Source organism: Mirounga angustirostris, unplaced genomic scaffold, assembly GCF_029215605.1.
Source record: "Mirounga angustirostris isolate CCGP_5_RB_7025 unplaced genomic scaffold, mMirAng1.0.hap1 SCAF_3, whole genome shotgun sequence".
NCBI lineage: Eukaryota > Metazoa > Chordata > Mammalia > Carnivora > Phocidae > Mirounga > Mirounga angustirostris.
In genome coordinates this window covers 167,920,557-167,941,909 of record NW_026991711.1, presented here as the reverse complement: position 1 = coordinate 167,941,909, position 21,353 = coordinate 167,920,557, and the positions used below count along the sequence as shown (strand labels likewise).

The following is a 21,353-nucleotide window of genomic DNA, read 5'->3' as shown; positions in this document are numbered from 1 at the left end:
AGTTGAGCGTCCAACTCTTGGTTTTGGCTCAGGTCATGATCTCATGGGTCATGAGATCAGGCCCGAGACAGGCTCCACGCTCAGTGGGGAGTCTACTTGAGGATTCTCTCCCTCTGCCCTTTCCCCAACTCGTGCATACGCGTGCACATGTGTGCTCTCCCTCCCCCCAAAAAATAATCTTTAAAAAAAAAATTTAAGATATTATTCACAGGTTTGTAACAGGTTTAGCAAAAAGTCATTCTTAATAGCTTATGAGAAACCACTGATATCAAATAAATAAGCAAGATTTTTCAAACAATCATTTATTTCTTGGCATAGTCTTTTGATGAAAAGTCACCACTATATGTCTTATTCCATTAATTAAAATCTCTTTCCAATGAATGTATTTATTATCCCTGTGTTTTGCTTCTCTAACATTCTAACTATCCCTGCACATATCCTGATATGGCCGTAACAAGAACAAAAGAAAATTAGTCAAATTTGTCGTCAAATACTCTAATAAGTAGCCTAGCATTAAGAATGCTGGTTGAAGTTTTATTTAGAGATAGTACTCACTGACTAAATTATACCTTTCCCAAAGACTTACATCAACAATAGCATTAATTCAAAACACATGGAACTACAATGTAAATTAGCACAGCTATTTCTCCATTTGTACACTGCCAACAGAAATACTGTAATTCATCCCACCTTTTAAAAAATGGTCTTAACTCCACATCCCCTTGTGGCATCCCCCCTTCACTATAGCACAACTCCCATCTCCAATTCTTCTTCTTCCATTTAGGGAATCCAAAACGGTGCAGCCACTTTGGAAGACAGTTTGGCAATTTCTTATGAAACTAATCATATTCTTTACCTACGAACCAACAATCATACTCCTTGGTATTTATCCAAATGAACTCAATACATGACCACATGAAAACCTGCACACAAATGTTTACAGCAGCCTTATTCGTATTGTCAAAACCTGGAAATAACCAAGATATCCTTCAGTAGGTAAGTGGGTAAACTGGTATATCCAGATAATGGAACATAATTTAATGCTGAAAAGAAATGAGTTATCGGGCGCCTGGGTGGCTCAGATGGTTAAGCGTCTGCCTTCGGCTCAGGTCATGATCCCAGGGTCCTGGGATCGAGTCCCACATCGGGCTCCCTGCTCCTTGGGAGCCTGCTTCTCCCTCTGCTTCTCTCTCTCTCTCTCTGTCTCTCATGAATAAATAAATATAATCTTTAAAAAAAAAAAAAAAAGAAATGAGTTATCAACCCATGAAAAGACATGGAGGAACCTTGAATGAATATCACTAAGTGAAAGAAACCAATCTGAAAAGGCTACATTCTGAGTGAGTCCAACTATACGAAAAGGGAAAACTACAGAGACAGTAAAAAGATCAGTGGTTGCCATGGGTTGGGGAGAGGGAGAAATGAATAAAGAGAGCACAGAGAATTTTCTTTTTGAAGATTTTATTTGAGAGAGAGAGAGAGAGAGAGCACAAGCAGGGAAAACGGAGAGGGAGCGGAGCAAGCTGACTCCACACTGAGCACAGAGACCCCACACCCTGAGATCATGACCTGAGCCAAAATCAAGAGTCAGATGCTTAACCGACTGAGCCAGGCAGGCACCCCAGAGCACAGAGAATTTTTAAGGCAGTGAAACTATAGTATACTGCAACACTGGATATCATATCATTATACATCTGTCCCAACCACAGAATGTACATCACCAAAAATGAACCCTAATATAAATTATGGACTTTGGGTTATAATATATCAATGCAGGGTGATAATATATTACTGTTGTTCATCAACTGTAACAAATATACCACTCTGGTGCAGGATACTGATCGTGGGGGTGGTTATGAAGGTAGGGCATAGGGGGTATACAGGAATTTTCTGTACTTCCCACTCAATTTTGCTGTGAGTCTAAAACTGCTCTAAAAACGAAATTTTCTGGGGCACCTGGGTGGCTCAGTGGTTAAGTGACTGCCTTCAGCTCAGGTCATGATCCTGCAGTCCCGGGATTGAGTCCCGCGTCGGGCTCCCTGCTCGGCGGGGAGTCTGCTTCTCCCTCTAACCCTCTCTCCTCTCATGCTCTCTCTCACTCTCTCTCCCAAATAAATAAAATCTTTTAAAAAAATGAAGTTTTTTAATTAAAAGTAAAAGATCCTGATGTCTGCAACTTATTCTCAAATGATTCAGAAAAAAAGTCTATTATATAAATAGTAACAAAGCAAATGGGAAAATGTAAATTAGTGAACCTTAATAAAGAATATGTTAAGGGCGCCTGGGTGGCTCAGTTGGTTAAGCGACTGCCTTTGGCTCGGGTCATGATCCTGGAGTCCCTGGATCGAGTCCTGCATCGGGCTACCTGCTCAGCAGGGAGTCTGCTTCTCCCTCTCCCACTGCCCCCTCTTGTGCTCTCTCTCTCACTCTCTCTCTCAAATAAATAAATAAAATCTTTAAAAAAAAAAAAAGAATATGTTAAAATTTATTATTCTTGCAACTTTTTGCAAATTTGAAATTTTTTCAAAATAATTTTAAAAGTTTTTTAAAAACTCGAACTCTCTAGTAGCTTCCCATTTCACCCAGAGTAAATGACAAAGCCCTACAATTAACTGTAAGAACCTTCTACTCCAGGTACACAGGACCTCTAACAGCTATGTTCCTTCTAGGAATTTGCTATTTCCTGTTTTCTTGGTACACTCTTCTACAAAATGTCCACATGGCTCATTCCCTCACATCCTCAGGTCTTTGCTCAAATGTCACCTTCCCAGTGAGGTCTTCCCTGACTACACTATTTAAAATGCCTATCTCTACCCCTATGTCTTATTGCTTTTTTGCGCATTAAATTTTTGTCTGTTTGGTTCATTGCTGTATTACACATTCCTGGTTTCTAGGTACTTGTAGAAAGAATAAACTGAAAGTATGTTAAACCAAGGTCATTCAGATATCTAGTTCTTCAGGTTAAGAACTACTTATTCACCACTTAAACTTGTAAAAAGGAAAGCATTTTCAGTGAAGAGGTGTAGACATCGGTAAGATCTAGTAAGCTGAAAAAGGAGGAAGTGTGCAGGTGTAGAATGATTACAGGCAACTATTTCAAGGAATTTGGCTAAGAAGAAAAGAAATAATTGAGAATATAGACAAAGAGAGATGAACCATAAAGAAGAAATTTGTTTGTTTGTTTGTTTGTTTTTTAAAGATTTTATTTATTTATTCATGAGAGACAGAGAGAGAGAGAGGCAGAGGGAGAGAGAGGCAGAGGGAGAAGCAGGCTCCCAAGGAGCAGGGAGCCCGATGCGGGACTCGATCCCAGGACCGTGGGATCATGACCTGAGCCGAAGGCAGACGCTTAACCATCTGAGCCACCCAGGCGCCCTGTTTGTTTTTAATAGGTTATCTGAGTTTGTTTAAATGCTAATGGTAAGGAGTCAGCAATGAGAGGTAGAAGGTACAAACATCAATAGGATGATTAATAAAAAAATGAGAAGGGATGGGATCCAGAATACAAATGGAGAATTAGCTTGGATAAGAGATGGAAAAAAGAAAAAGATGAGCTCTAAGTGTAAATCAAGTTGGTAAGTGATGGTAAGAGTTGAAGTGCCTATTTCTTAGCTGCTCTCTTCGCTCTATAATAGAAAATAAGGCCATCTGCTAAGCTAGAAGAAAGCCAGTGGAGATCTGAAGCCAGTGGAGAATACTGGAAAAGAGACACTGAAGAGAATGCAAGCCAGAGCTGACTAGCAAAAGGGAAAACAATAGTTTAATTCAGGTTTAGAGCTAAGAAAGTATAATAATCAATCCCACCCCATTTTTATCTGTTTGCTCTTCTCATTACCATGAAAGAAAGAAAAATCAAATACAGAATATGGAGTTTTCATTTGGCAGTTTACCTATTTCGAGCAGGAGATTTCCCAGCATCCTCTTGAACAGATACAAGTCTTGTTGAAAGAGGAGTATTTGAGGAGTCTGGATGAATCAAACTACAAAGAAAGCAGAAAAATACTGAGGTGATTTGGGACAGTAACAAGCAAATCCAATTTCAATGAAATGCTTTAACATTTAAAAGCTGATTGTTTTCCCCTGCAATAATGAGACTATATGTCAGTTTTGTTTTCTTCTTTTAATTAAGGTAGAAACTATGGTTTTTATATTAACTACATCAACTGCCAAAAGACTGGTAGTTTATTAAGTATACGGTGTGCCCTTAGAATAATAACACTGGTTGGATGGGTACTTACAGAACTCCTTCATCCATCATATACTCAAAATTGAAGTGATTTGGAGGGAAATCCTGAGTTCAAGTATTTTATTCTCAGTCCCCACAGCCCACTGGAATAGCACCGCAGAGTGAGACCTAGGTCCAAATGCAGGCTCTCCCTCTTACTAGCTGTATGACCTTGGGTCCATTAGTTAATCTCTCTAAACCTCAGCTTCTACATCTGTCAAAAGGAGAAAGTAGTGCCTATCCCAGAGATACAATAACTAAAAGGTAATGAACATGAAACAATTAGCACAGAAATAAAATTATTCTATCCTTGACATCTAACCTACATCTCTTAGGAAGCTTTCAAATCTAGTTTATTAGAGGACACTTGCCAATTCTGGACTCACACAATAGAGCCAGGTACAACTAAAAGGCATCGCTAGCTAAAGGAAGAAAGAACTGAGAATCCCTATACTTTTCTATTGGTCTATTAAATGTAGAATCAATTTTTAAAATTTATAAAATACATGTAATGAATGAAGAATCATGATGCCACAAATACCAGTGCACCACTAGCATGGACTCCGAAATGCCTGTATCCCCTACCCAATCCCCTACCCAATCCCATTCCCAATCCCATTCCCCTCTGGGCCCTCGATGAAGCTACTCTTGTCAATTTTATACTTATCATTCTCTTCCTTTTCTTTACGTTTACCACCTTTGTATACCTAGAGAGTGGGCTTGTTTTGTGTATTTTTGAACTTCATAAATAATCATTGTATAGGGCGCCTGGATGGCTCAGTTGGTTAAGCGACTGCCTTCGGCTCAGGTCATGATCCTGGAGTCCCTGGATCGGGTCCCGCATCGGGCTCCCTGCTCGGCGGGGAGCCTGCTTCTGCCTCTGACCCTCCCCCCTCTCATGTGCTCTCTCTCTCTCTCTCATTCTCTCTGTCTCAAATAAATAAAAAAAATAAATAAATAAAATAATCGTTGTATACACATGTGACTTTCTTTTCTGCTCCACATTACGTCCCTGAGAGTCATATATGTAGACTGGAGCTATAATTCATTCTTAACTTCTATTTAAATTCATTGGTTACCTATTAAGTCCTCACACCTTTAAGGGGTGATTGATAAAATAACTTATCAGAAAAAGGTTAATTAAAACTCTAAGCTCTTTGATATGGCCAGAGGCCAGATGTAGATGATGTACATAAGAATATAACTTAGCTAAAAAAAAAAATCAGAAACCGATGAATCTAGGATTCTAATTCAAACAATTCCATGTAGCTTCCAAGAGTTAGTAATATCCTTCACCAGCAGGCAGCTGGAAATAGCATATTTAGATCTATGGAAAACATGAAGTGTTCCTTAGGGAGGAAATAAACCTAATTTCATTTACAAATATTATGAATACAAAGTTTATGGGCATTTTCCTTCTCTAAGAAGGCTACATTAGAAATTATTCATCTCAATAACTTCTGTTTCCTTTTCAACAAATATTATCAAGATCATATATATGCCATACACCGTTCTTGGTGCCAGTGGGTAGAACAGTAAACAAAAACAACATAAAGTCTCTCCTCTTGTAGAGCTTACATTCTAATTAGTCAATATAAACACTATCCATAAATATTCCATGATCCTTCTGGTAGCAAGCCAAAGAAAAAGGAGGGGAATATGTTGGAAATAATTCAAAGAAGATAAAAATTAACTGAAGGCACTCATGGGTCACAAGACTATCTGTATTCCTCAAATATAAATAAAATTGTATTCTAGTAATAATACCTTTGCCAGGCAAAATCATCCTCTAGAAATATGTTGCGGCTGGCTTTTCTACTTCCGACAGGTGTTCGAGGTTCACTTGGATCAAGTACAGACACAGAGGAAGCAGAATCTGAAAGAGCATTCAAGTCTTCCCCAATGGAATGACTGTCTGTGGAATGAGCATAACTTAAGGCTATTTTTCTACAGTATGTACAAGCTCGGAGGTCCCCTAGGAAGGAAAACAAAACAAGAAAATTAACTTAAAAAATAACGATAATCGGTTACTTAACAAAACACATTAAATCCTTGGGTTAATAGTTTTTCAAGTAACAGGAAAATGTCTTCAAGTAAAGACTACCAAAAAAGATGTTTTCACGATGCAAAATAATTTTATTAGCTCATTTATATATTTTAAAAACCATCACTATGATAAGTTCATCCAGGCATTCAAATAACCTCAAATTTTTATTAATGAGTTAAGAAAACAGCACCCAATGATACTAGAAAAAACTCTTTAAGAATATTTTTCAAAAAAAATACATTTTTCAAGGTTCTAAAAATGAAATAAAGGTCAGTAGGTTCAAGAAAAAAATTGTTTCGAATACAGTAAATAAACCAATATAAAAGGGAAACAACATATTTCCCCTGGGCAAGAAGGAGGAAACTGTTATGTAAGTCTCCATTGTGAAGCCCTGCGAGTGGTCTCCATTGTGAAGCCCTAGGAGTGGCCTCCACAAGGGGGCACCATCTCAAAAACAAATAGAAAATGGGCTTACAGACCGTATGAGGTATGTGGGGGAACTATTACAGAAAATCCTATAGTTAAAGTTGAGTTGGCAATGAAATATTCTTCGGAGGACAAACAAGGTTATTGAATACTTTCATACACTGCCTTTTTTTTTTTTTTAGGACGCAGCCCTGCCCAAACAGAAGTTTTCATTTCTATCCTGTTTTTCTGTAACAATTATTCGTGTGATTCTGTAAGTTTAGTGTACTAAAAAAAAAAAGGGGGGGGGTCAGATAATTAAACATGTATTTTACATTTACATTATTTTACAAATACATGTTATTTAACAATTCCACCTTAATTTTTTTTTACAATTAACATTAGAAAACTGACGTGACATGGAACAAAAGAGTTCTTAAAGGCAACTGTACTGTTTTTACCATAATTACAACCAAGTATAATTATAATAAATGGTTTCAGGGTTTTTTTTTCATTTTAAGACTACAACTATGTGGTCCTCAGTTTCGTTAAATTGTGCATAGATTTTAAGCAAAATTAAGTATCACTTGTTTCATTACTCCTTTCTGATGCCACGATTCAACAGATGAAACATACTAAAACTAAAGAAAAATATATCCACTTCAATCAGGACCAAAAAAAGTGAATCCAGTCTGGGATAAATGAGAGTGTCAGGACAAACCACCACCAGGTGACCCAAGTAGAACGACAGTAAGGAGTGAAATCACATCCTGCAGAAAGGTCTTTAAGTTGCCACAACAAAGGCTTGGTTTGTTTCTTACTATAGGGAAATCTCCCTTTACCAGTCAGCTGTAGAATGAAAATGATCAGAACACAGCCAAGCCTGAACTGAAAATGTTTCATCAGCAAGTGCCTGATGAACACATGCCTATATTATGTGATGGTATACAAAGACTGAGGAGACACAGCTCTGCCACCAAAGAACTTGGTCCACTGAGGTGAAAGACACACATATAATTAAAAAGTTGCATGACAGATGCAGAGATATTACTGCTACTACCACAATAACTGCTTAATATTCATTCATCCCTCTCCATGCGCCATACATTATTCTAGGTACTTTACATTTATTCAAGGCTACAATATACAACTGTGTCCAGCATGTATTATCCCATTTGCAATGGTTAATTTTACGTGTCAACTTGGAGAGACGGGTTGATTGGTCAAACAGTAGTGTCCTTGTTGGTATGAAGGGTTTTTGATTACCGTATGATTAATATATACAATCTGTTGACTTTAAGTAGATTACCCTCCATAAAGTGGGTGGGCCTCATATCTTAGAATATTTTTGTCAAATTAGCAGGTATAACGAAACTGGTTGCTCCTAGTTGTACTAGACAAAGTGGGGGGGAGGGGAGGAAGGATGACCTCAGGAATTCAAATTCCCAGCTGTGCAAACTACCTGGAAGTTTCTATGTCTTCCCTGAGAGAAATCATTATCTCCTGTAGCCACAGAGCTGAAAATCAAACTAAGAGTTTCATCCTGCAAGTGGCTGAATTACAATACACACTGAATCACTAATCTTGCAGTATGACTGCTGTGAAAATGAGGGCACTGACTAGGAAGGAATGGAATCCTGAAAAGTAGAATGGAGATATATGGGAAGATCCTGATGAAGCTGGGGACACTAAGCTCCCAAATTCTGCTGAATCTTTTTTACCTTTCTTAGCCTTTGCACCCTGTCAGAGGAGATTAACCCTGATTTGCCTGAGAAATCCAAAATGGCCTGAGTTTGCTACCTTGCAAGACACTGCTTATTCTCCTCAGGACCCACTCCCACTACCCTCTTTGCTTCTAGAGCTATAACAAGACTCAAGTCCCAGCAAGCCCTGAAAGGTAATGTGATGGTGCACTAACATGATTTTTCCAACGTATATAGACAGAAACCCAGGGAATAGGTATGCAAATGGATATCAAAGATATAGGAGATATAGTGGAGATATATCAAAGATACAGTGGAAAGAACATAAAGTAGGACCCAGCTGAATTTACTGATATGAGCCCACTAGCACAGATTCTGGATTGAATATCATAGCTTGAGGGGTAAAAAGGGCTCTAACGGTCTCATCGGTTGACTGGTTGGCTGAAACATGGACCAATAGTAGCCTACACTTAAAGAGGTTGAAAGGCCAGAACTGCCCTGGTATACTATGAAGGAAGGGATCCAAAGAATTAGGGAGAGTAGATGTTAAGAAAGGATTTATCATGTAAGACCTGCTCACTCACCCCAGGAGGATCTGGAGCATATACCTTTCATGACCATGAGAAATAAATTTGTGAGGGAAACCCCAGGATCCTTGTAGAGCTTTGTGGTTGCTCTTCTCTGTAGGTCAGAAATTACAGTGGGAACTGCTGCCACTGAATTGGGAAACCTAAGTGCAATGGAGACCATTAGATACTACGGTGGCAGGGGCAGAACGGTGGCACTTAATAGCCAATGACAAGGTGGGCACGGATACTATAATAGACAGTAGAGTCAAAGAAGCAATCAGAATAGTTTGACTTGTAGCGACCATGGCATTGATCATGGTGCTCAAAGAAGTGAAGTCGATGGGCAGTCTACTAAATTCTTACTCAATTTGTATAAGACAAACTCCAGAACAAGTGGACAGTAGTCTAACTTAAATCAAAAACAGTCATGGCCCCCCAATTAATTCTCAGAATTGAGCCATTTACAGACCCAGAATTCCTGAATGAAGCAGGGAGGCTGGGTTCCCTTGAGGAAAACCCTCATTACAGTGCCAAAACTTACACTGTTAATCTTTCTACCACCCTTCCAAGGTGGTAGGGACCTATAGGCTTTTACCGGGGGTGACTGTGCATTGAGGAACAGATAACAGTCAAACCTTTGGGGATTACTGGACTTGGCTCTAATTCCAGGAGACCCAAAATTTTATTGTAGTCTACCAGTCAGAGTAGGGGCTTATGGAGGTCAGGTGATCAACAGCGTTTTAGCTCAAATCCATCTTATAGTGGGTTCAGTGGTTATTCTGTGGTTATTCCTCCGTTCTAAAATATATAATTGGAATAAACATACTCAGCAAATGGCAGAATCCCTACATTAGTTCCCTGACCTGTGGAATGAGAGCTATTATGGTAGTTCTGGCCTCCAGAACTGTGAGAAAGTAAATTTCTGTTGTTCTAAGCTGCTCAGTTTGTAGTATTTTGTTATGGCAGCCCTGGGAAACCAACACAACCATATTAACAAGAGAGGATTTTATCCTAAGGGTAATGGGAGCTCTGAAAGGGTTTTAGGCAGGTAATAACCCAGCATGATCAAATTAGCATTTAAGAAAGAATAATGACCAGAGTGTGGAAAAGGAACTACAGGTAGGGAAAAACTAAAGGTAAAAAATTCTTTTAAAGGCTGCAGCCATAATCCTGATGAAAGATAAATGAGCTCTGAACTCTGCAGCAGTTTAGTGGGGGGGGGGGGGGGGGGGGGGGGAGTGAGTGAGGTTAAGAGGAAGATTTGCATAGTAACAAAAATAATTTAAGAAATGCAAAGAGTGTGGGCGCCTGGGTGGCTCAGTTGGTTAAAGCGACTGCCTTCGGCTCAGGTCATGATCCTGGAGTCCCTGGATGGAGTCCCACATCGGGCTCCCTGCTCGGCGGGGAGTCTGCTTCTCCCTCTGACCCTCCCCCCTCTCATGTGCTCTCTCTCATTCTCTCTCTCTCAAATAAATAAATAAAATCTTTAAAAAAAAAAAAAAGAAATGCAAAGAGTGTTCTCCTTTTGGTTACTTCTGCCCACCTTCCACTCCCAAATCACTGTACAAATCCACACACCATTGTTTAGTATTTTCTGCTTCAACAAATAAATTAAAATTTCCATATTATGAAAGAATATGAATGAGATGCAATTTGCTAAAGCAAGGTGTCATATAACTCAAGGACGATCTGTATTTTGTAAAATGAAAACTCTCCTAGTAATATATATCAGTAATCTATCCTAACCACCTTGTCTAATAAATATTAATGCTCCTGTGGTTTTTTGCTAGTATCTATGACACACTATCTTTTACTCTAGTTATTTCTGAACCTCTCCATCTACTTTATTATTCAACTGTAAAGTCCCTTTAAAGCAAAGCTGTATCTCCCTCACTTTTGTGTCCCCCATGTCTCACACATGAAACCCAAAATAAAAACTGCCTTAACATCGGTCCTGTATTATAACTATTTTATAGTTATGACCTTTAAAAACTGTCAATAAAGTGCATTTACCTGTATAGCCCATAAATTTTCCAGGGATTTCTTGATTACAGCAACGACTGCAAAAAATCTGCCCACACAGTCGGCAATGGTGTCTGCGCCTGAAGGTCGTAAATTTCTCACTACAGTCATAGCATTCTTTACACTGGCTATCGGGCATCCAGTATTGCTTCAGGTCGCTATCCTATAACAATAACAGTATGTGAAATTGAAAATATGAAAAGATGCAATGACAAATGCAATGCTAATCAATATCCTACAAGGTTTCTTTTGCAGAAACTGACAAACTATTTCAAGAATTCATATGGGAATGGAAAAGACCAAATGACCTTAAGCCTTAAACAGCCTTAAACAAGACTTAAGGTGAAGGACTTACATTACCAGCTACCAAGACTTATTCTAAAACTATAGTAATTTTAGACAGAAAATTCAATCAAGGATAGAAAAAAATGGAGCTATAGAACAGAAAAGAGAGCCCGGCACACCCTCACACATGTATATGGACTTATGACAAGATTTATAATGCAATCAGTGAAGCATGGTCTTTCCAAAAAAAAAAAAAGGCAACAAAACGAAACAAAACCAAAAAAATGGTACTTGGTCCAATTAGACCTCCATGAGAAAAAAATAAAGCTTGACCCCAAAACTTTACATGAATTATAAAGTTTCTTGAAGAAACCATGAAAGACTATTTACTGACCCTGCGCTAAATAAGTACTTCCTAAACAGAAAAGCTCTAACTTAAAACAAAAAGCACTAACCATAAAGGGGAAGAAAACTGAAAAATTAAAATTAAGAATTTGTACATAAAATGTGTTCATAGCTGGAGGAAGTACTAGCTGAACATTCTTTCGAGTCGAGTAGCATGATGCCATTTTTAGTGAGTATGCCATGAGCCCCATATAAGTATTTAGTAAAAATCTTCTAAAGCCTCGAGAGAGTACCTGGCTCTTCCCCTCCATGATTTCCTTGAGGCGTTTTAATACTGTGCTGAGGCTTCGAAGCTGAACAGCCGTACGAGGGTCATGACCTCCAAAGGTAGGTTCTGCTTTCCTTCTTGTGTCTGAGTCAGATTTACCAAAAAAAAAAAAAAGCAACCTTGTTATTAGTCTCTAATATCTATGCAAAATAAGGTAGAAATGTGATGCACAGTGCCCTTATGTTCTCCCAGCCAGTGATATGGATTGAGAGTTAAACTAGTTTTTACAAAGGTAAGAGGCTGTTGGAAGTATTTATTACCATGTAAACCATTGCTTCACAAGCAAGTAAGGAAGGACTACCTAAGAAAAGCACTGTCTACGACCACTGACGATTTGAGGCCTCAGATGGACACACTGCTTAAATGGCCCCAAATTCATTAATGATTTCTTGGGCTCTTTGGTTCCACGCCGTAATAAATACCTGCTAGAAATTTAGCAGAAGAAAAAGCAATCCGTGTGAGTTAACCTGGCTTCGTTTCTACAAACAGTAAGCAACAGTTCAGTTCATTAGAGACCAAGTACTTTAGGCCTCATGAAGCAGATGATCAGAAAGGAGTTTAATAAAACACATTCCCAAAGACTGACAGAGTTTAGAACATCCAGGGTGGTAATTTACCCAGAAAATTCCCTTCACCAAGATCTAAACAGATTAAAAATGCCAAAGAATGGCTAGAACTCCAATCCTACCCTTTCCTGCCACCTCCTTGACCCTGCAGCTCCGAACTGGAAGGGATCACTTACACTTTAAATAGCAATACTAAAGTCAGTCCTATCAATAGTAAAACAGACCCAAATTCAGCTTCGTGGCCAAAATGGGTATGCCCACCAAAGCTGTCATATTATGTCCTTATTTTAGAGCAAGATTCTAAGTGAAGTTTCCACCTATTCCTGGCTCTGGCAGTTAAAAAACCTAAGGATGAAGTGGAAGTGGCTTGACAAAAAGGATGAACATCTCTATTAGCTTGAACTCATTAACCTAATAACCTACGGCCGATTAAGATGGAAAATACCCCACCTTAAGTCTCTCTCAAGCTCACTTATCTGCTAGATTTGTTTTAGGCGTTCTTTGTTTTGGTTGGGTGGGGCAGAAGGAATTACCGAGAAATGAGAGGTTGCTCTCTAAATCTAAATTGACAAAAAACTTCCCAAGACAAGGGAATAACACAAATGATTATCAAAAGTGCACCCATACTAGAAAACTTTAAGAACTTTATCTTTGTATAAATAGTCATATGCTAATTTCAGCAGACAGCTCAGAGGAGTTGTTACTAGAATACAACGTGCAAGTATCAGAATGACCAAATTTTTCTTGAGTATCACAATATAAAGCAAGTGTTCATAATTCACAAGTTGAAAAAAGAGGCAGATGAAACTGTTAGATCGCAGATCGCAATGGCTGTGCTCCCATGCTGGGACAACAAATAATAGTGAAGCCCCCTGCATGTAGCTACTCAGAAATATAAGAGAGTACAAATAGCATCATTCACTAGAAAAGGATGAGCAAGGCTGTTCCTGGAACCAAAGGAATCACAGGATGAAAGTGGAAAAGACCTGAGAGATCTGGTCTAGCACTCTGCCCTAAATAACCTAAGATGCTTCTCTTGTAAAATGGATATTACATAATTGATTTTCCTAAAGTCACAGGGCTAGTAAATTGTGGAATTACAGCCTTTCAGTAGAAAAAGGAACTTGATTAGTCAAACAGTCTCAGGCTTCAAAAGCTTAAATGCCCCTAGCAGCTAAGGCAGAAAGAATCAAAGAATCAAACGGACTTGATAAAAGACAGTAAGGAGTGGTGGGGGTTGCAGCAAACTAGACATTACAAGCTCCACCTAGTGATTTTTTTTTTTTTAAGATTTTATTTATTTATTTGAGAGAGAGGGGAGCAGGGGGGAGGGGCAGAGTGAGAGGGAGAAGCAGACTCCCAGCTGAGCAGGGAGCCCGACGCCAGCGACACCAGGCGGCTTGATCCCAGGACCCTGGGATGATGACCTGAGCTGAAGGCAGACGCTTAACCTACTGAGCCACCCAGGTGCCCCACCTAGTGATATTTAAATTCAAGATTATCAAAACACCAAGGCAAGGTGTGACAGGCTATCAGTTTGTAATCCCTAAGAGACTCTAGTCCAACTCCTCAATTTACAAATAAAGAAATTCTATGCCTAATTCAGCATAGGATGTAGTCAGATCCCTCACCAAAAACAATAGTGTTTCCACAGGTCAGGTTCAAAAGGGAAGTTCACTGAGCTTAAAGGTTAAGGTGGGGATGGTCTCTTCCTTCCAACCACTTGGGGTTGAAGAAGAGCTCCTCTCTCCCTCTCCCCCTTCCCACCTTCTGATTCTTCCTTCCAAGTGGCTGATGTAACCCCGGCTGAGGCTCGTTGCCCTAGGAAACCTGCAGAGGTGATGCAGCCTTGCTCCAGTCCTCAGGCGGTTCCGCACCGAGTCTCAGCTAGCTATAAGATACCCTCCCACCAAACATCATTACCTGTGCCTGCCTACTTTTCACTCGAGGATTTCATGGGGAAGACTGGCCAGACAAGACAGGATGTGGTGTTCAGGGACACTTGACTTCCAATGTTGCCCCCTCCTTCTCTATTATGCCACCTCTCACTGCCCTTCTATCACCTTGAGCTGGGCAAACCACTGTGCTCAGTTTAATACTCTAACAGAAATAAAACATAAAACAACTCACTTTGTCTTGTCTCTCAATTCAGGCACTGATCCCCAGCCTACCTATTCTCATCAGAAGAGTATGAAAATGAAGGAGATGACTATAGTCGACTAGGACATAGAACAAACAGGCAAGAGCTCAGCTTATCCAGCCACAAGGACAGTCTGCACCCCAACAAGGACAGAAGGCCAAGAGCAAGTGGCAGCCGGCTAACGGAGTGAAGAGAGTTCTGCAGCCAGAGGCATGCACACCACATTACACTAGCCATCCCAAGAACAGATGCGGAATTCATTCACAAAGCTGAAACTAACCTGTGTTCTCCTGGGGATGTTGCAAACTGTTCTCTGCTGAAACCCAAGCAAGTAATTAATCAAAAAACAGTCAAGAGATCTGTGCTTGGCCTAAGATACAATTTAATAAAATGCTTAAGAATTTTTTTTTTAGGTATCAACAAATTCTTTCACTACCGAGGTAACAGTGTCATTAATTCTGAGGAGCACCTGACTATTCCAAACAGCAGAAAAGTTAAGTCAATAAACAACCTGGGAAACATAATGACTGGAAAAATCTAACACACAAGAGAGAAATGAAATGTCTCACCTAATACTGCTGAAGATCGTCGCCGGAGTTCCTCGTTAAGCTGTTTTTTATAAGGTGTAGGTGACCTCACAGACTGTGTTCTTGAAGGGAGCTGAGGGCTGGCCCAACTTCCACCTAGAGACTGCTGCTCCCCCTGGCCCCCTTCTGCACGCTCTGTAGCAAAGGAAAGCTTGGCATTATTTGAAAAAATAAGACTCAAGAGTTCAGCAAAGAGAAGGAACAGAAGAAATTGTTCAGAAAATAATGTATTAATGTATTACTTGCATAATTAAAAATTAGGTTTAAAAAAAAAAGAAATTCAAAGAAAGTGGCAAAATTATAGGCCCATATATCCTTGTCATATGTGATCCTCAGTTTTACATTTCGTTAGAAATATCTTGGGCATATTAAAGGAAACAGAATGCAAGCTTTACATGCCTGCAGAGATTTTTTTTGATCGGTTTTGTTTATAGGGTAGATCCCATGTACTATTAAACCAGGGCAATAGTGGGGGTGCCTGGGTGGCTCAGTTGTTAAGCATCTGCCTTCAGCTCAGGTCATGATCCCAGGGTCCTGGGATTGAGCCCCACATCGGGCTCCCTGCTCCGCAGGAAGCCTGCTTCTCCCTCTCCCACTCCCCCTGCTTGTGTTCCCTCTCTTGCTGTCTCTCTCTATCAAATAAATAAATAAAATCTTAAAAAAAAAAACAAAAAAAAAAACAGTGCAATAGTAAATAGTAGGTGCTCAATAAACATTTGCTGAATAAAAAGATTATTGTCTTTTGATGACTAAATATAATGTGGTATCCTGGATGAGATCCTAGAACAGAAAAAGAATTTTAGGTAGAAACTGAACAAGTATGAATAAAACACATACTTTAGTTTATAACAATGCATCAGTGATGGTTCATGAATATAGTATAGTAAGTATACTACACTAACGTAAGATAACAGAGAAAGCTGGGTGTGGGAGTATATGAGAACTCTGTACTATCTTCCCAATTTTTCTATAAATTTCTATAAATCTAAAAGTAAACAAATTTTTTAAAAAGTCATTATCTTAAAAATGGACTGAGAGGAGGAGATTTTATACAGCTTTAAATATGACTACTACTAAAAGTCAGTTAATACTATTAAAATTTCTCCTGAATTCATTTAACAATTAGCCCTCAAATTCCTTACAACAAGAGTGATTACTTTCTAATGCATGTCAAATAATACAGCCAAATAAAAAGCAAAGATACAGACCATATTTTTTAAAAAATTTTTCCAGGTAAAAAATATATTACTTGAAAAGAGCTCATTTAAAATGTACCTTTTCACTTCCAGTTATGGAATGAACAAGTCTGGGGAAGAAAGGCACAACATAGGGAACATAGTCAATGGTATGTAATGGCATTCCATGGTGACAGATGGGAGCTACACTTGTGGGGAGCAGAGCACAATGTATACACTTGTCCAATCACTATGCTGTACACCAGAAACTAAAGTAACACTGTGTGTCAGCCACACTTCAATGAAAAAAATAAAAAATAAGGAAAATCCCAAATAAAGGAGATTCTATAAAGTAACTGGCGTGTTCTCTACAAAAATGTCAGTCTCACAAAAGACAAAGAATGGGAGACTAAAGATAGATGAAAATTAAATGCAAAATCTGACCCTGGACTGGATCCTGAAAGGGAAGTTTTCTTTCAGGGACAATTCATTTGTTTGGAATACAGACTGTTCATTAAATAAAAGTACTGCATTGATACTAAATTTCCTGAAATTAATAAGTAAAAAGCATCTTTTCCCTTGATATCATTACATTTACACCTTAATCTAATGGGTTTAAGTCAACAGGCATGCTGACAGTTTCAATTTTGGAAAAATAAGAACCTTTCCTCCCATATGCTGATTCTTCTAGTTTTATAGGTCTAATTACAATCTTTTGGCTATTAACCCCTAAAAGAACAAAGTCCACTCTGTGAACTTAAGAAAGTTGAAACATATTAAGAAAGGAAAAAAAAAAATGTTAACTCAAAAAGGGACCTCTTTTTTTTTTGGACCTCTTTTTAACATTTAGTTTTCAATTCAGATCTTTAGTTACCAATAATTAATAAGAATACAGGGACTATTCCAGCTTTCTCTTCATAATAAACCCCAGTGACCTATGATTAAAGCTATCTCTTTGCTGATATTTCACATCCTTGCAAAGACACAGCATGAAAGCTGAACAAGAGAATTTCCGAGAATCAAAATTGCAGGTTCTCTGATCCTTAAGAATAAGGCTTACCTTTGTTAAATCGAAAGAGATTGACGAAAGAACTATACGCTGATTTAAAAGGAGGTTCGTCCTGATCAGGAGTCAAAGGTTTAAAGTGTGTGAGATGAGAAGGACTAGTAGGAGATCGAGGCAAATCATTAGCAGAGTCCAATGTTGGGGAAGTCTTATCATCTGTGGCCATTTCATGAGTCTAAAAAACAAAAGATATGAGTTCCTAAGGAAGCACAAAAGTTGATTCCAAACAGCATCCCTAAACATCTGGAAATCTGACTCTGAAAACTCAGACCCCTGAAAACCAAAGAGTAAATAAATCTAGTTTAGCATATATTGAAAATTAAGGCTTAGAAACACTGCAGTCTAGATCATAAGGGTCTCAATCACGTCAAACTATGAGTACACAGCCAATCTAATTTTCAACATTGCTATTCAATCTACAAAAAATATCAAAATCATTAGCAATTTTGAGGTAAGGTGTAAGTGTGAGCAGGAAAAAAGCGTTTTGACATAATTTATCTTTTTCCTTTTAAGATTTTTTTTTTTTTTGACAGACACTCAATAGTTTTTTAATGTTACTGGGGAAAACTGGTTTTACACAAGCATATTAATTCCTCAAAATTTTTTGAACTTAATTCAATTTTTTCTTTTAAAAAAATGCAAAGCAGGGGTGCCAGTCAGTCAAGCTAAGCGTCTGAGTCTTGATTTTGGCTCAGGTCATGACCTCAGGGTCATGAGATGGAGCCGGAGCCCAGCATATGGGCTCTGAGCTCAGAGTGAGTCGGCTTGAGATTCTCTCTCCCTCTGCCCCTCCACCAGCTCATATGCAGGCACGCTCTCTCTCACTCTCTAAAATAAATAAATAAATCTTTTTAAAAAATAAAAAATGTAAAACATAAATATTTCCCAGAAAAGAAGATGAAACAGTGATCCCTTAATGACACTTCTGTATAACCTCAAAAATTACCTCAAGCTGTGCCTTATCACCTCAAGAAATATACAAATCAACAAGCTGTTCCTATCATCTCTTCTTTTAGGCACATGAACCTGGCTTTTCTCCTTTTAAGAGTAAACTCATATAGACATTAAAATGAAGATCTTAAAGGACCTTTTTCTAAATAACTAAAAATCATAATTCAACCGAAGTAGTAAAGGTAACCACATCACCAGATGGAGGATACGGAAAAACACCGGTGTCCATTTCCTGTCATAATACTTCAAATAAGTGAGAACCATAAACTATGCATAACCCTAGTCATTAAAGTGCTATAGTTTGTCAACTAATTTATGTTTTACTAAGAGGACATCATACTCTTTCAAATGCTTTTCACTTTCAAAATCATATCTACCATCTCGTTTTATTTTTGCAAAAATCCTGGAGGGAGCACAGAGCTGAACTTACTACATTTCACCTTTGAGGCAACCAATGTACACTGAACCTAACACCTTTCTTGAGGGTTACACAGCTAGTAAGTGGTAGAACTGTAATTAGACCCCAAAATTTCATCCTAGAATTCCCTTTTGATCAAAATTATTTTTGTAGCTCTTCACAGACTTCCAATTTTAGCCTATCTGAATTCTAACTACTCAAGACATTGCCTGATTAGTAATTAATTAATTAATTAATTAAAGCAGAAATGAAACCATGGACTTGAACATTATTTGGCAATAAATGTTTATTGGTATCGAAGAGGGGGAGGAAAGGAGGAAGAAAAAGAGGAAGGAGTGTTAAGGAAGAGCAGGGAGAGAGGTGGAGGAAAGAGAGAGGAAGGTGGAGGAAGGAAGGAAGGAAGGAAAGGGTGAGAGCTGAGTGAGGGAGGGGGTGGGAGGAGGAGGAGGAAGGGAAGGAGAGGGAGAGAGGAGGTCTCTAATATCACCCACTATTGGGGAGAGTAGTCAACAATCCATATTCCAGCATAAAGGATTTTGAAGCAAGCTGCTGACTGAATAAATGTAAACTCAAAAGGGAGGGGGTAGAGGGGACAAAGGGAAGGAAAAAAAAAGAGCACTAAGGAGAAAGGATTGTGTGATTACAGCAACAACCCTCAGGCCTGGGAAAACAGTCTACATTATACTTTGACACAAGTAACATCAGAAGCAGAGTTAGCAATCTGCATAAAGAATCTCAGCATTACTTCTGAGGGTCACCCACATACAAAACTAATTAATAAGCTTTGGAGATATGAGGATAAAAATTACCATGACAACACCCATCAATTGTAATCTCTGAAACATAAACATAGTCACATAGTTCATCTTAAAAATTCCATAATGACACCAGGATCTTGAAAAAACTGTCTTACAATTCTTGTTCTCTGGTAGCTTAAGAACTCTGCGATATAAACTGGACTCTTTGCTAACTGATAGGCAATTAGAAATATTAACCTACTCTTCCAAATGCCAGTACTTTGCCTCTTCTCATTTGAAGGCTACTAGTATATACAGACCCACCCACACGCTATCCAGGTGATTAAGCCAATATGAAAGCCAATCAGGTATTAAACATAGAAAATAAGCCCAATCTACTAGCCAATTTCAAAATATAGCAGATGAAAAAAACCCAAGTATCAGCTGAATCATTTCTAAATACAGTTTTTAAAAATACTTAAAATGTACCCAAAATAATGCAGGTCAGCTGAATACCAGAAATGTCAGCTTCCATCAACAAAGATTTTTTTGTTCAATTTTTCATCAACATGCCAACAGAAACACTAAAGCAAGACCACAACATGATCCATATTACTCCTCCCAGAAAGAAGAACAGGGGAGCATACAGGGAAAGAAAAAGGGAATGTAGTCTTGCTCCACAGAAGACTTAACCTGCCCAGTCTGTCAAAAACCCAACCAAACAAAAACAAAAACAAAAAAAAAGAAAGAAAGAAAACTAAGGTTATTTTTGAATCCTGATAGATGGAAGTTTTGGAGTGGCAGAAAACCAGATTCAAATAAGTTAGAAATAAGAGAGTGCAATACCCCAAACCACTACCCTCTACTGTCAGCATGGTACTCATTTTAAAACAGAATGCACTGAATCGATACACGGTAATTTAACAGATACCTACACACTTCCGATAAGCCTAAATAACTTGCTTTATACAGAATTCTAGCACTTCTCCTATGTCTTGACTATGTTAAAAATAATAATCCCTATATTGGACAGGAGGCTCTTAATTCCCTAAAAATATCCGTCACATTTCATCCTCACCCTTTTTGGGGGAACATTCTAAGCAAAGGGAAAATACTAATTGGGAAATCAAGTCTCCTCCTCAAACATAGGTAGAAACGGAAGGGACTCAAATAGCAGAAGCAATCATTTAAGGAGATACACACATGTTTGAAAACCCACTATTGGTGTCGTTTTCTGTAGCTCAGGAACTTTCTTTTTCGGTCTACGGATGCACCTCTGACACACAGACGAGAAGCTGATCCATCGGAGGGAGGAGGAATTGGACTGTGCACCTCCAAAACAAGCTCAGGGACACGGGACAAGACAGGGGCAAAGGAACTTCAAATGTGTCCAAGGAAACCTCTTCAGGAACAGCCGCACCCGGCTCCCTTCCCCGCTCGCCAGACAAGGGGCAACCACGGAATCAGGGAGCCGGCTCACTGCGGGCACAGCTTCTCTGCCCTTCGTTGCCCAGCCTCGGTCGCAGTCCGGCCTCTAGACACGGTTGGGAAGCGCCAGCTCTCGCCTTCACTTCAGCCTTCCCCTCCGCTCTGGCCCCGGAGCTCCCCAAACCGGCCTTCTTCCCCACTCTCAGCGCCAGCCGGCCGCGCGCCAGGCCCCGTCCCTTACCTGCGCCTCCCACCCCGGCCCCGCCGGCCACCCTCCACCCCAGTCGCCGCTTCACCCCGTTCAGGCGCAGGAAGCCAGCTCCGGAGCGCAGGGACAGGGGTAGCCGGGCCACCGA

At 39.2% G+C, this 21,353-nt stretch overlaps 1 protein-coding gene across 9 annotated transcripts in view; it reads right to left on the bottom strand.

Annotated features, from left to right (window-relative positions):
* PIKFYVE (phosphoinositide kinase, FYVE-type zinc finger containing) overlaps nt 1–21,353 on the bottom strand; it is a 75,965-nt gene that overhangs the window by 54,553 nt on the left and 59 nt on the right. For 2 of the 9 annotated variants that reach the window (XM_064586987.1, XM_064586992.1), the window contains exons 1-8: nt 20,773–21,268; nt 17,458–17,638; nt 15,205–15,357; nt 14,916–14,951; nt 11,895–12,013; nt 10,963–11,134; nt 5,993–6,200; nt 3,891–3,980 (exon numbers count right to left, since the gene is read on the bottom strand). In XM_064586987.1, the coding sequence (XP_064443057.1) occupies nt 3,891–3,980; nt 5,993–6,200; nt 10,963–11,134; nt 11,895–12,013; nt 14,916–14,951; nt 15,205–15,357; nt 17,458–17,629 (950 nt within the window). In that variant the 5' untranslated portion in view covers nt 17,630–17,638; nt 20,773–21,268. Of the gene's footprint in view, nt 1–3,890; nt 3,981–5,992; nt 6,201–10,962; nt 11,135–11,894; nt 12,014–14,915; nt 14,952–15,204; nt 15,358–17,457; nt 17,639–20,772; nt 21,273–21,353 lie in introns of those variants that run through there. The other 7 variants (XR_010410283.1, XM_064586990.1, XM_064586988.1 and 4 more) reach the window with 7 other exon arrangements.